At 43.0% G+C, this 16,032-nt stretch overlaps 1 protein-coding gene and 1 pseudogene across 1 annotated transcript; both read left to right on the top strand.

Moving 5' to 3' along the window:
* The first annotated feature begins 919 nt into the window (after positions 1–919).
* LOC139467047 (epoxide hydrolase 4-like) lies at positions 920–6,556 on the top strand. Its single transcript, XM_071248762.1, has 6 exons — positions 920–1,190; positions 2,569–2,693; positions 3,412–3,524; positions 4,628–4,796; positions 4,957–5,120; positions 5,786–6,556. Exons 1-6 carry the CDS (start codon positions 1,002–1,004, stop codon positions 6,043–6,045), a joined length of 1,020 nt encoding a protein of 339 aa, XP_071104863.1. The 5' UTR covers positions 920–1,001; the 3' UTR covers positions 6,046–6,556.
* Positions 6,557–11,851: 5,295 nt separating this feature from the next.
* LOC139456632 (epoxide hydrolase 4-like) lies at positions 11,852–15,521 on the top strand (annotated as a pseudogene).
* The last annotated feature ends 511 nt before the right edge of the window (positions 15,522–16,032 follow it).

The following is a 16,032-nucleotide window of genomic DNA, read 5'->3' as shown; positions in this document are numbered from 1 at the left end:
TACACACGTCATACTTCTTATATGTAATACCGGTCTGGTCTGTATGTTGGCTCAACCGCAAATGCAGAATGCTTCATATTGACAAATCATTGATAGGTATGTGATCTAATTTAGCCATGTCCCTTGTTGGGACTTTCGTTTAGAAAGAGTCACCAGGAACCAATGCTTGTCGTCATAGTGTTCTAAACATGATGATAAGTGTCGTATGTATGGCTGAAACATTGTCTACGACTGTCAGATTCAGAAAAGCACAGTCGTATTTGCAAGGATTGCCATAAAAGGCAACTATGCTTGTCGTAAGAGGCGACAAACGGGATCGGGTGGTCAGGCTCGCTGACTTAAAAGGTTGATGCATGTCATCGTATCTCGTGGATCGATGCTCATGATGTCTATCCCTAGATTGTCTAGCCCAGACTCGATTATTTACAGACCGCCGTCATATGCCTGGAATATTGCTGAGTGCGGCGTTAAACAACAAACAAACAAAACAAAATTTCCACCAAGCGCTGTGCCGCGCGGCTGTTCAAAGCGCACCTAAAATATTTGCGGACTGACTGCCGCATGTGCATTGTCTTCTCCGAGGTCCGCATTCTGACAATGGCAACATTGTACATGTTGTATCAGTCCAGAGTATGTCTCTGATCCGTAAAGGATAATTGCTTGTTAACTCCCTCGCAAGATGTTTTCATAGAAACGCCGGTTTCCATCTCAGAAATAACTGTTATAACTACAAAGGTATTAATTCATGTGTGTATGAAAACCGCCTTGACATGTTTGAACAGATCGTCTCTGTTCCAACAGAGAGAAGCGTGTATACAATATCCTTGACCTTTGACCACATGTCCACCTTACATGCGCCTGACCACGTCATGTATGATAACAGAGCTCCTTGAAGTGATAACTGACAATGTAATCCGATTTCGGCGTGAAATCCTGTCCCGGTTACAGTTACAACTGAGAGGTTGGCTACGAGGGGCCTGAGTCAACCACAGCGAAAAGACATGGGGCTGAGAGAGTGCGTCACGACTGCCATTGCCTGTTCGATAGGATGCTTCCTGTCACTTTTCGTGCTGATACGTATGATTATTGTCATCGTGAAATCTCGTGGGAGGATTTCATGGAAGAGGCGCGACATGCCGGACTGTCTGCGTGACCCAGCTTTGGGCACGCACAACTACGTGCATCTTGAGGTGAGTGGTTGTGGCGGGATGTTTAAACTTGATGTAGCAATGAAACGTCATGTTTACGGTAGACTTATTGGATTTGAAAGACCGTAATTATTATATGCTATAAAACAGTACACATAGCGTCAGCCTAAAACTATACAAAGCAAGGCCGACTTGACCTTTTTTTCTGATTTCACATTATTTAATATCAGTCCTAGACTTACATCCAGTCTCTGTAATGATCATATCCTACAGAATAATTTTTTTAAATGATCTTAATAAGAATACAATAAAAAGGCACCCGGAGACTCTCTTCATACTGCAGTAATCTAGACTTGCCAAACATTATATATTTGCATGGGCTGCAATGGATATATTTGTATCAGGGTCTGTGTGACAGATTATATCAGTCACTACTTGCGATATTCTACCAATCATTAATTCTGACCATTCTCTCATTTCTTGTCCTTTAAAACGTTTTCTAGTGTGGTGAAGGGAACAGGTTCTGGGAAATTCAACAATTCTCTTTTACGTGACAGAAAATATATTAAACGTTTTTGTTTGTTTTTTGTTTAACGCCGCAATATTCCAGCTATATGGCGGCGGTCTGTAAATAAGCGAGTCTGGACCAGACAATCTAGGGAAAGACACCATGAGCAGCTATCCACGCAATTGGGATACGATGACATGCATCACCCAAGTTAGGGAGCCTGACCACCCGATCCCGTTAGTCGCCTCTTACGACAACAGTAGTCGCCTTTTTTGGCAAGCATGGGTTGGTGAAGACCTATTCTACCCCGGATCTTCACGGGTATTAAACTTTTAAGGATATAATCATGTCAAGTTTGGAACAGTATGAAGTATATGTGAGTGAAGGTGTTAGATCTTTTATTCGATCGATGACCAGCTACTCTGACAAACCGAAAGGCAAGACTATTTACTAATGATCTACAATGAAGATAAATGAAATGAATTGGGAATTGAATTAGGAACATAAAAACAAAATTGGATAAGAACAATGACATATTTACAAGGACATTAATACTGTGAGATTGTCTTTAATGGTAAGGAACTCAGTTATATTTTATTTCCAATGTAAACAGTTGCTCAATGCGAGGCATATGTCGTTTAACGAACAACCAGTTTGATTTGTCCAGACATTTACAGTTTGCAGTGAAATAGCTGTATTACTGCTCGCTTTCTTCATTAAGACACTTCATTAATAATACAGTTGTATTTGCAAAGTTTATATACGACAATTCTAAAAAAAATATACAGAACAACTTTGCATGCCATCATAAACAATGTCTTTCATTGATTACAGCACGTCAACATACTTATGTTGCCACTTACAGCTGGATAAACTTATGACCCATAAACAAAGAGTTATCTCCCCTAACAGCACGTCCGCCTCCACTATGTCGCTGCCGGGGACGAGGACAAGCCGTTGATGTTGATGGTACATGGCTTTCCTGAGTTCTGGTTTTCGTGGCGTTATCAGATTAGAGAGTTCAAGAAAGACTACAGGTGGGCTCCCCTGACTACGAACGGAACACGTCCGCTTCAAGCATTCTTCAAGAGACCCGTGAAGATTCCGGGGTAGAATAGGTCTTCAGCAACCCATGCTTGACGTAAAAGGTGACTCTGCTTGTCGTAAAAGGCGACTAACGGGATCGGGTGGTCAGGCTCGCTGACTTGGTTGATGCTTGTCATCAATCCCAATTGCGTGGATCGATGCCATGATATTAATCACTGGATTGTCTGGTCCAGACTCGATTATTAACAGACTGCCGTCATATAGCTGGAATATTGCTGAGTGCGGCGTTAAACAACAAACAAACAAACCATTCTTCAATGAATTATATTGGTTCAACAATAGTTCCTTTGTTTATCTTTCTTGAAAGTCTCTGAAAGGCTCTGCAACTCCTGATAAGTTCCTTTCCTCGGGTGTCAGGATCCGCACGTCGATGGTTCGAATTCAAAAGAGGTTTATCAGCACCCAACCAGTGTTAATTTTCTGACACACCGTGGTTTACCCGAAACCATGTTCCAGTCGTCTTAAATCCCAACCCAACTCACTCCGTGACTCACCAAGTTAATGTACAAGATACTGATAACTGTATGTTTATGGATAGTTTGTACTGCCAACTATATCGTCATGGTAGCAAGTCACAGCTCAACTAAATATTAAATGATGCTCGCAACTTTTCTCTCTCTCTCTTGCTAAACTGTACTTTCTGCCCAGAGTGGTTGCCATCGACCAACGTGGGTATTCGGAGTCGGACGCGCCCTCTGGAGTCAACAGCTACAACGTTGGTGAATTAGCCAATGACATCAAACAGCTCATACCAGCTTTAGGTAGGTTGGAAAATTGTATCCAAGCCATTGCTGAAAAGAGTAGACCTGCACGATTGTCAGATATTTGAAAGGAGGACACGGGTGGCTCAGTCGTCTGAGGCGCCGCATTGCACTCTGCAGAGTCGCGTCCTTGGACGTGCCAGACAATCGTGGGTTGATCAGCTGACACAGTAATCTGATATCCTGTGATACGACTGAAGTACTTTTGAAAGCGTGTTAAGCCCAGTACACTCGCTCACTCGTTTAAAAGGGGCGGTGGGGTAGCCTAATGGTTAAAGCGTTTGCTCGTCACGCCGAAGATACAGGTTCGATTCCCCACATGGGTACAATGCGTGAAGCCCATTTCTGGTGTCCCCCGCCGTGATATTGCTGGAATATTGCTAAAAGCGGCGTAAAACCATACTCACTCACTACTCACTCACTCGTTTAAACTATACTTGACTTGTCTGTTTCCATCGTTAATTCACAGGTTTTGTATTTATCCCCCATCAAAATACCGACTACACCGGATATCGACTCAATGTTTTCAGGGTGATGGATGGAAGTAGTGTATACACAACCTGTGAAGTATTAACGATGGTGTGTGCATGAAAGTGGAGTACATGCACAGTGGATCAAGCGGACTATATATTTCATTCACTCTTCAAAGACAGAAACTGGTCGTCATGATCTTGTATGAAATGTGTGACCGGCATGTTGATATGTGACTTCAGGCTACAAGTCGTGTATGTGTGTGTTGGTGGGCCACGAACTTGTATGTTGATGTGTGATTGCAGGCTACAAGTCCTGTATGTTGGTGGACCATGATGTTGCATGTTGATATATGACTAGGCTACAAGTCGTGTGTGTTGGTGGACCATGATGATGCATGTTGATGTGTGATTGCAGGCTACAAGTCCTGTATGTTGGTGGACCATGATGTTGATGTGTGATTGCAGGCTACAAGTCCTGTATGTTGGTGGACCATGATGTTGCATGTTGTTATATGACTAGGCTACAAGTCCTGTGTGTTGGTGGACCATGATGTTGCATGTTGATATATGACTAGGCTACAAGTCCTGTATGTTGGTGGACCATGATGATGCATGTTGATATATGACTAGGCTACAAGTCGTGTGTGCTGGTGGGCCATGACTGGGGCGGCGCTGCAGCGTGGACAGTGGCCGGAATCTACCCTGAGCTGGTGGACAAGCTGATCATCATGAACTGCCCGCACCCTCTGTCCTTCACGAAATACGTCGCCACACACATGGCCCAGTTCAAGAAGTCTTGGTACGTCCTCAGTGGTGCACAAACATGTATGTTATTCTGATGCATGTAATAATATGGGTTAAAAATAATTTGATTTTTTAGTCACAGTTTTGTATAAAAATTTCAATATTTCAAAGAACATGCCCCTCCAGTCTGGTCACGTTTTTCTTCACTCTCGTAGGTACATGTTCTTCTTCTACGTTCCCCTGTTGCCGGAACTGTACTTCTGTATCCGGGACAGGAAGATGCTGGAAGTCGCTCTCACGGGCAGCATCATGGGGGTTCGCTGTACGAGGTTCTCGCCGGATGAAATAGAGGCTTATAAGTTTGCCTTCCCAACATTAGGTAAGAGGCACTTTTACATTCAAAGAAATGAAACCCAACTCAATCTCATCTAAGTCAGATCTTTACTCTGATACGATACCTCTCTGAGGACATGCCCTCAGAAGGTCGAGTTAGGTGAACCCTCAGAATTTTGACCGCGCAACCGAAAGAAAGAATGCATGGGTTCAAATGTCTGCCTTTTAAACAATTCAACTCAATTCAGAAATTTCGATTTGTATAAATGAAAATCCAAACAGAACACTAATTTCACTTTGATCCTACTCCCCTTTGGGTGTAGATTCTATGTCGCTGAAAAACGACAGGGTGTATAGCATATCCATAGCAATAAAATGACGCAGCTTAATGTTTTGACCTTGAGATAAGTCTGGTCTGAATGCTTCGCTCACACGTACCGAGAACGATGGAACCTTTACGCTGATGGTCGGATTAGAAAGTTCACCTAACGCGACCTTCTTGGGACCACTCCGCTGATCTTTACAAAAAGGGGTATGATATTGGAGTGAAAGATATGATTTTAATGAGATTGATCTCGGGGGCGTTAATGCCATTGCGCTCGATCATACCACACTTTCACCATGTTGCCTAATAAACAGAAATTAAAATCATTCGTTGTTTAATAATTAATAAATAATATATAATTATGCATACGCCCTTTTCACTTCCAGGCAGCTTTACCGGCCCCATCAACTACATCCGGGCAGTCACACGCACCGTGCCACCACGCCAGAAGAAGATAACTGCCCCTACCCTTCTGATCTGGGGGTGCCAGGACGGGGCGTTGGAAAAAGGACTTGCACCACTGGCAGGGAAGTTCACTGACTCTCTGACCATTAAATATGTGGATGATTCCAGTCATTGGGTGCAAATGGACTGTCCAGACATTGTCAACGCCCATATGAGAGACTTTTTAAGCGTACCTTCGTAAAGCTACTTCTTCGGAGGGTGCAGCAAATTTGGGGTATACGAATACGTCTTTAAAGGGGACTGAGTTATACACAATTGGTAGTCCCAGCTTGTTCGAGCCATTTACATACAAGATGTCAATATAGCAATTAAATATCACTGCAATTACACACTTACAAAGTCTCAGTTTCACATATGAAACAAATTACAAAACCCCTCTATTTCTCTCTGTGGATCCGACAGTGAAGATTGTTCATGAACAGTGGGTGAACGTATTGGGGTTGTTTAGGTCCTAATTAATTAACAACCATGACATGTTTAGTACTAACAGCTAATATTCAATATTGTTGACTCAAGCATACGAAATATCAAATGTTAATTTTAGTGGGTTATTTTACATGCTTTGGTGTAATTTTCATTTTACCATTCCAGAATATGAAATACTTTTACAAAAGGATTTGGACTCCTGTGTTTGTTTTACATTTTCACAAAGCTGATAATGCCAGTTGATTTTCTTGGTTTACACATGTATGAAAAAAGCCCTTAACGAATAAATGTCTAAAAGCAGTGAAGGGACCCCAATATGTTATTAGTCTGAATGTTATATGCACGTTTGAATAGTCACTACTTCACATCCTGTGTTCTGCGCAGTTAAATAATGGGCCATGGTTTAGACTTGTGGTTATAGAGTTCGCCCTTCAATCCAAAGACCTGAGTTTGATTCCCCGTACAATATGTGGAGACAACATCTGGTGTCTCCCGCCGTGATATTGCAGGAATATTCCCCAGACCATACTCGTTTACCCATTAAAATAAAGTAGGAAAAACTCTTGCAGCAACTCTCACTATAGGTATATCAACTTAAAGTGAATGTTCCAGCTATAGCACTGCAGTATGGATGAGTGAGTGAGTATGGTTTTACGCCGCTTTTAGCAATATTCCAGCAATATTCACGGCGGGGGACACCAGAAATGGGCTTCACACATTGTACCGGCGACGGGAATCGAACCCAGGTCTTCGGTGTGACGAGCGAACGCTTTAACCACTAGGCTACCCGACCGCCCCCACTGCAGTATGGAAATAATGGAGTGTGGACCAAACAAACCATAAAGTGGACAGCAGGAAAGGCGACCTCTAACGTCGGGGTACTATTTCAAGCCTTTCTTGCGGTACTAGATTTCAAAGCGATGTTAGTTGGCCACTTGATACAAACTACAGACGTTCACCACTGACGCTTCAGCTCCTGTAGATAATTATTAGCTCATCGTAGATTGAAGTCTCATTGAATTTCATTTTTTGTGCTTAAACATGAAGCTTTACGTCAGTCACCGATTTGTCTGGACTGGATTATTAACGTAGGCTTCCGTGAGCAGCTCGAATATTAACTGTATTCCCTCACTCAAACGGGGCGTATGGTCAGGAACCAAGTTCAACTTGATCCACCCAGCAGCTCTGGAGAAGAAGTCGATAAAACGGAAGTCAGATCCTTCCCATCGATTTAGTCATTCACGAAAGACTTCAGCCAATATTACTTTTAGAGCAAGTGGATGTAACGTTTGTTCCATCGGTATTCAATTGATAGCAATCTTGAGGCTTTATTACTCTGTTTCATATACATACTGTTACACCCAGTTTTTAATCATTAGTGAAGAATGACACTGACGATGATTGTAGTACAAAACTATGTATCTTTACTCCTTGCTCAGTCATAACTGACCTCCAAGACTAACTGGCGTCACTATCAAGGAGAACAAATAACCATAAGTAATTATATAAGGGTGCGTTATCATTCATTCTATATTCCACTGTGAGATGGAACAAACTATTTACAAAGGGACATAACTCTTATAGCCCTTCTTGCATACAACTTGTTATATAGTAATCGCACAACGTTACCCCCCCCTCCTATTAAAAAGATCCACATATTTACCAATAACAAACCATTATTTATAATTTCACAAACTATGAACATTTACACAGTTTATATTACAATATAGTTAAATGTTTTCACTATGATGAACATTTTACACTTCAAGAACCGTTCAGTCCATACCATCTTCCGTCCATGTCGGTTTTCTCCTCACACGTTTCGAGGAAGATACTTGGATAACTTGATCATCTCATTGTCTCAGCTTCGTCATCATCTGAACACAAAATATAACCTCCAGTATGAAACCCATCATACGAATCATACTGAACTGTTGGTAAAACAGCCCGCTCTGGTTGTTGACGCATTCCAGGTGAAGCTATTCCACTTTGTGCGACCAAAATTCCAGTTCTAGTTGCTCCGTGTCCCTTGTCTGTATTCCTCTCAAAGGAGAACCGTTGATGATGGAAGACAGCGTGTTTACCGCCGAAAGGGAGAAAGAACGGCGACATGTTGCGCCCAGGAGGTCGTTGAGGGGGTGTTACAGGTTCTACTACACCAAATCAGAACCATTTTGGACAGTGCGGTTTTCGGAGGGAGCCTTCAGTGCAGATCGAGAGATATCTGCAGGCTGTGATTGGAGGATATTCTGTAAGATTTTTATGTCTTTCAAATGTACATCCATCCAGTTATTAAAACTGACCATGTTTTTCTATATTAAGTACTGTTTTTTTCAACATGGTGACTTATGCTGAATGTGACCACAGCTATTTTCAAGGAGGTGACATTTGGTGCGAAACTGGGGGTGGTGTGTTTAGCTTCCTGTACTCGGAAAAGGAGCTGTCTAAGCTAGTCATTTTTTATTTCTTTATTGCTGCTCTAAGGCCAAACTGTGCACACATGTACAGTTAATAGCTGTTGAATGCTTAGTTATTTTTTTTTTATAACGTTACTATAGAAGTCTATGGGAAAACATTTGGTTGTGTGTAACCTGTAGCGAGGAGAGAATACAAGAACCGTTCATCGTTAACGGAAATTTGACAGCTCAGCGTTATATGGGTGACATTCTTCGTCCGATTATCCTACCATTTCTACAACGGATGTCACGTGATGTCCTCTATCAGCATGACAACGCCAGACCCCATACAGCCCGAAGCGTACAGAACTTCCTTCGTGAGTGTTTTGAAATATTGCTAAAAACGGAGGAAAAATCACTCACTCATCAGTTGAAATAAAGTAGTAAAAACACTTGCAGTAACAAACCGGCACATCTACAAGGAATGAATGTTGTTGTTCACAATATTCCAGCTATATAACATGGAAATAATCGATTCTGGACCAGACAAACCATACTCTTGGCACAATGAACAGCGACCTATGCTATCGAGGTACAAGGACGCACCACCAGCCAGGTCACTCAATGAGACCATACATCCGATTTTTACTTTTGCTTTTGTGACAACTGACCCGGATAAAGAATTCATAACCAAAAGATTCCAAGTCCTAATGTCCGTACTACAGTTCAAAGCGATGTTCATACGTTCGCCAATAACACTACCGCTCCAAATAGAAAATATTTTAGACATCAAAGATTAAAGTCTGAATCAATTTTCAATTTTAGTGCTTGAAGTTGAAGCCCCGTATGCCAGTCACTGGCTTCTCTGGCCAGGATTCGATTATTAATGTAGGTCACCGTGAACAATATTACTCTTGTGTCGTTTAACAGTATTCACAATCTCTGAACGGGCTTATGGTCGGGCAACAAGTCCAACCCCATCCATCAAGCAGCTCTGGAGAAGTTGGAAAATGCTTGAAAGTTACAATTGGAAGACTGTTGGAAGAAAGGAAATTGTCTGTTACAAATATTTGATTGTTACCTGGATTTGCCACTCTAGCTGTTAGAATATTGGTGATACAGCTGTAAGGTTGTAGTTGGTTTTAACTGTCAGGGCCAAGCTGGACCGCGCACAGACCAAACATGTCTGATAGAGTTCATGTCTATAATGCAGAGGAAAAGGGGCTTCACTTTAAATGCGGTGTAATGTTACATTATAAAGTGGTATATAATACTATTTTCTATAAATGTAAATACATTTGATGATACATTAAGTTGCTTTCAGCTGCCCACAGATGAGATGGGAGATCCAGAACCTGTGGAAAATCTAGTGCTAGAGCTATAACATTTCAGTAATGGCTAGGCGGGGGAAAACTAAAATAGTTTCGTTTCCGGAGCACAACTGTAAAACCATCAAAGATATCTTAACTTGGCACATAGCTTGGTCCAGTGGTGAACTGGTGCCTTTTGATAGTTTGGTTAATTTTCGAGTTTCTATAGCACGGACTTTAAGAACAGTTACCACAATTATAAATTGAGATATATTCCACTTGACAAAGAAACTTGAACAAGGCATATGGTGAATTATTGTTTAAACACAATTTACAAGTGGCACTCGAACCAGACAAATTCCTCAAAGTGGGTCGGTCCAGTGACTAATAGTTCAAAGGGCTAATGCTTGCACACAACCAAACATGTCATATTGGCTGGGGAAATGATTATTTCATGATCTGTCTTTTGGTGCGCAAAATTGGCAACATACACGTTTCGACATTTTGGGCACCTCTTAATTTTGGTACTGGTAGGTCTAATGACCTCATGCTTTCGATTAATGTCTGTCAGGTTCAATGAGTATCTGAAACTGGTTGACTGCATGTGTTAGCGTGGGTCATGTTGTTTGCCTGTGACAACTGGACGATTTCTAACGACAGGGTAAAACAACACTATTCACAGTGTTAACTGGCAGGCTCTTGTCCGTTGTTTGTGTCACGAAAGGAGACCAAAGCCTTGGGAATTATTGCTGAATGTACACTGATTGTGAATCCTTCAACTCTTATCACATTGCGACATCAAAGTGCATTATCAGAAGTAGGCCAATATATTGACCTGCACAGCGTGACTTGCAAATACGGGTCCGTTGCACAGTGTTATGCAATAGCACAATCAATAAGACAGCTCGTTATAAACTACAGTAACTCAAAAGTTAAAGAACATCCACTTTTTGATATTACTATAGTTAATCCGTCATAACATGACAGATTAACTATGAAAATATGAACGATTCGGGTGTTCTTTCACTGCTTTTGAGTAGTATAGATATACGCATACGATGTGATATGACTGAAATACTTTTCAAAGCGTGTTAAACCCAATTCACTCGCTCACGCTTGGAAACTATACTTGACTTTGAAAGGCATTAGAAGTGATCCAGATAAGTAAGGGAATTTATGGATGTCAACTTCTTCATCATGAGGAACACAACGTTTCAGAGTATAGGCTTACTCCTTCATCAGGTGAATGAATGCTATGAGGCAGAGAGCATATATATGTACACGTAAAAACAAAAGTAATAAGATAAAAAAAGGTGGAAACTTTACAAGGGATGCCAACAGATAATTGGCGCTGATAGGTGATTAGCAATAGACAATGAAAGCCAACACTTTGCAGTGATTAGCGCTGATAGTTATGGACAACTGGAAGCCAGATTTAAATCATCACTGATTGTCAATGGGCAATGGACAGTGGGCAAACAGGAGGCCGGAGTTAATTAGCACTGATAGTTAAAAGAATGGGCAAGGCAGATGGGTTCCCTGGTCACGGTTCATGGCTGACTGGTGTCTCCTTTGAGGATGTGTTCGGAAATAGCGGATTTCAGGTCTGTACATGTTGCTCTCTGCCTCATAGTATTCATTCACCTGATAAAGGAGTAAGCCTATAATCCGAAACATTGTGTTCCTGATAATCATGATAATAAAGAAGTTGACATCCATAAATTCTCTTCCTTGCCGGGTTCCATCGTCAATTCACCGGTCTTGTATTTCGACCTCCATCAAAATATCATTTACATCGCATGTCGGTCCAATGTATTCAGGTTGGTGGAGGAACGAACTTTGTGAAGTGTTAACGATGGTCTTGTTCTTGGGTCATCATGTGCTATTGGTCATCGTGTGTGTTGATGGGCCACGATCTATAGGCTACAAGTCCTGTGTGTTGGTGGACTATGCTGTGGCATGTTGCTATGTGACTACATATTACAAGTCGTATATGGTTGACCACAGTGTGTGTTAGTGGACCATTGGTGGCGGTCGGGTAGTCTAGTGGTTAAAGCGTTCGCTCGTCACGCCGAAGACTCGGGTTCGATTCCCGACGTTGGTACAATGTGTGAAGCCCATTTCTGGTGTCCCCCGCCGTGATATTGCTGGAATATTGCTAAAAGCGGCGTAAAACCATACTCACTCACTCACAAGTGGACCATTGTGTTGTATGTTGATATGTGATTACAGGCTACAAATCGTGTTTGTTGTGGACCATGATGATGCATGTTGATATATGACTAGGCTACAAGTCCTGTATACTGGTGGGCAATGACTGGGGTGGCGCCGTAGCGTGGACAGTGGCTGGAATGTACCCTGAGCTGGTGGACAAGCTGATCGTCATGAACTGTCCGCACCCTCTGTCCTTCATGAAATACGTCGCCACACACGCCAGTTAAGAAAGTCTTGGTACGTTCTCCATGTATGATGAACATGTATGTGTTTCCTGAATGTATGGAATTACTTGTATTAAAATTTGACTTGGTTTTTCGGTCACAGTTTTGGGTATAAAGATACTTTATTTTCACTCAAAACTTAAAAAAAACCCGTGCTCCTCACGTCTGAGTCATGTTCACTTCCTGCTATTAGCACACCTGAACACATGCTCTTCCTCCTTTACATGTTGGTGCGCATTTCCTCCTCCTGTACATGCTTGTGCTCCTTTCACCCCCCCTGTACATTTTGGTGCTCTTTACCTCCTGTACATGTTGGTGCCCTTTTCCTCCTCCTGTACACGTTGGTGCTCCTTTCCTCCTCCTGTACATGTTGGTGCTCTTTACCTCCTGTACACGTTGGTGCTCCTTTCCTCCTCCTGTACATGTTGGTGCTCTTTACCTCCTGTACATGTTGGTGCTCTTTTCCTCCTCCTGTACATGTTGGTGCTCCTTTCCTCCTCCTGTACATGTTGGTGCTCCTTTCCTCCTCCTGCACATGTTGGTGCTCCTTTCCTCCTCCTGTACACGTTGGTGCTATTTTCCTCCTCCTATACATGTTGGCGCTCTTTTCCTCCTCCTGTACATGCTTGTGCTCCTTTCAACCCCCTGTACATAATGGTGCTCTTTACCTCCTTTACATGTTGGTACCCCTTTCCTGCTCCTGTATATGTTGGTGCTCTTTTCTTCGTCCTGAGCATGTTGATGCTCCTTTCCTCCTCCTGTACATGTTAGCGCTCCTTTCCTCCTCCTGTACACGTGGTGCTCCTTTCCTCCTCCTGTACACGTGGTGCTCCTTTCTTCCTCCTGTATATGTTGGTGCTCCTTTCTTCCTCCTGTACATGTTGGTGCTCCTTTCTTCCTCCTGTATGTGTTGGTGCTCCTTTCCTCCTCCTGTACATGTTGGTGCTCCTTTCCTCCTCCTGTACATGTTGGTGCTCCTTTCCTCCTCCTGTACATGTTGGTGCTCCTTTCACCCTCTTGTACATTTGGTGCCCCTTTCCTCCTCCTGTACATGTTGTTGCTCCTTTCCTCCTCCTGTACATGTTGGCGCTCTTTTTTCTCCCCGTACATGTTGTTGCTCCTTTCCTCCTCCTGTACATGTTGGTGCTCCTTTCCTCCTCCTGTACATGTTGGTGCTTCTTTCCTCCTCCTGTACATGTTGGGGCGGTCGGGTAGCCTAGTGGTTAAAGCGTTAGCTCGTCACGCCGAAGACCCGGGTTCGATTCCCGACATGGGTACAATGTGTGAAGCCCATTTCTGGTGTCCCCCGCCGTGATATTGCTGGAATATTGCTAAAAGCGGCGTTAAACCATACTCACTCACTCACTCCTGTACATGTTGGTGATCATTTCCTCCTCCTGGACACGTTGGTGCTCCTTTCCTCCTCCTGTACATGTTGGTGATCATTTCCTCCTCCTGTACATGTTGGTGCTCCTTTCCTCCTCCTGTACATGTTGGCGCTCTTTTTTCTCCCCGTACATGTTGTTGCTCCTTTCCTCCTCCTGTACATGTTGGTGCTCCTTTCACCCCCCTGTACATGTTGTTACTCCTGTCCTCCTCCTGTACATGTTGGTGCTCCTGTCCTCCTCCTGTACATGTTGGTGCTCCTTTCCTCCTCCTGTACATGTTGGTGCTTTCCTCCTCCTGTACATGTTGATGCCCCTTTCCCCCCCCCCCCCCCCCCTGTACATGTTGGTGCTCTTTTCTTCGGCATGTACATGTTGGTGCTCTTTTCTTCCTGTACATGTTGATGCCCCCTTCCTCCCCCTGTACATATTGGTGCTCTTTTCTTCGGCTTGTACATATTGGTGCTCTTTTCTTCCTGTACATGTTGATGCCCCTTTCCTCCTCCTGTACAGGCTGATGCTCCTTTCTTCTTCTTGTACATGTTGGTTCTCTTTTCCTCCTCCTATACATGTTGGTGCTCTTTTCCTCCTGTACATGTTGATGCCCCTTTCCTCCTCCTGTACATGTTGGTTCTCTTTTCGTCTCACTGTACATGTTGTTGCTCCGTTCCTCCTCCTGTACATGTTGGTGCTCGTTCTTCCTTCTGTACATGTTGTTACACACGTACTTCTTCCTTGTCGTAGGTTCCAATTCTTTTTCTCCGTCCCCTTGGTGCCGGAGCTGTGGTTCTGTATCCGTGATAGGAAGATGTTGGAAAACGCTTTTAACGGCAGAGCCTGGGGGCTTCGCTGTAAGAAGTTATCGCCGGATGAAATAGAGGCTTATAAGTTTGCTTTCCCAACATTAGGTAAGAGACAGTTTTTAAATTCTAAGACATTAATCCCAACTCAATCTCAACAGTCACAATAACGATATCTCTATGAGGACACCCCGTTAGAAGGTTGCGTCAGGTAAACCATGAGAACTGTGTCCGTTCAACATATATGAAGGATGCATGGTATCTCAGCTTCATAAAACGATTCAGATTCATTTGTTTGCAACCTCTATTCAGAGATTTCGATTTGTACTAAATCAACAAAGAATACTAGCCGATTATATTCATTTTCAAGATACGGAAATCGGATAAGGTGGTCCGAATGTTTCGATCACTGTTACCCAGAATTTAGGGGCCTCGACGTCGACTTGTGGATGACAAAGTTCACCTGATACGACCTTCCTCAGATCTTTACGACTTTAATAAGATCGACCCCAGAGGCATTTATTCCATGTGACAAACCTTAACCGCACATTCACCATGTTGCCAAGTAAACATAAATTACATACATCCCATCTTTAATAATTCAATCAGTATTATATATGCAAACGCGTTTGTCACTTCCAGGCAGCTTTACCGGCCCCCTCAACTACATCCGGGCAGTCACACGCACCGTGCCACCACGCCAGAAGAAGATAACTGCCCCTACCTTTCTGATCTGGGGGTGCCAGGACGGGGCGGTGGAGAAAGGAGTTGCTCCACTGGCAGGGAAGTTCACCGACTCCCTGACCATCAAGTATGTGGAGGAGGCCAGTCACTGGGTGCAGGTGGACTGTCCGGACGTTGTCAACGCCCATATGAGAGACTTTTTAAGCGTACCTTCGTAAAGCTACTTCTTTTGAAGGCGTGAAGGCCATTTCACCCGCCGTGATATTGCTGGAATATAACACCATACTCACTCACTCACTAATTACAAGTTCTAGACTTAGATGCACATGCAAAGAGCAACTAATCATTAGTTTAATAACGCAATTTAAACATTAATTTAGTGTGACTGCTTTTAGAACACATGTGGTGTGTAAGCAATTGATGGAAGGAAAGACCAATGATTGTGACATATGATAAGGGGTTTATGTGTGCACATAATGCCCAAGTTGAAACAGGCCGTTTGTTTGTCTGTTTGTTGTTTGCGCCACACTCAGCAGTATTCCAACTATATGATACTTTGCGTTTAGGAAGCATCTTAGTGGCCTCACGAAACAGTTTATAAAAAAAATTGAACTGTGATACTAGAGATAGCAAAGCCAACCAAGAGCACCAAACGGCAGGAAGTATGTAAGTCATGACGTCACCAGTTACGGGGATAAACGTGGTGACGTCACCTGAAAGGGGATGGCA

Source organism: Haliotis cracherodii, unplaced genomic scaffold (assembly GCF_022045235.1).
Source record: "Haliotis cracherodii isolate W230 unplaced genomic scaffold, xgHalCrac1.p SCAF_1, whole genome shotgun sequence".
NCBI lineage: Eukaryota > Metazoa > Mollusca > Gastropoda > Lepetellida > Haliotidae > Haliotis > Haliotis cracherodii.
Note: the sequence above shows the minus strand (reverse complement) of the source record. Positions and strands in the feature narration are given on the sequence as shown.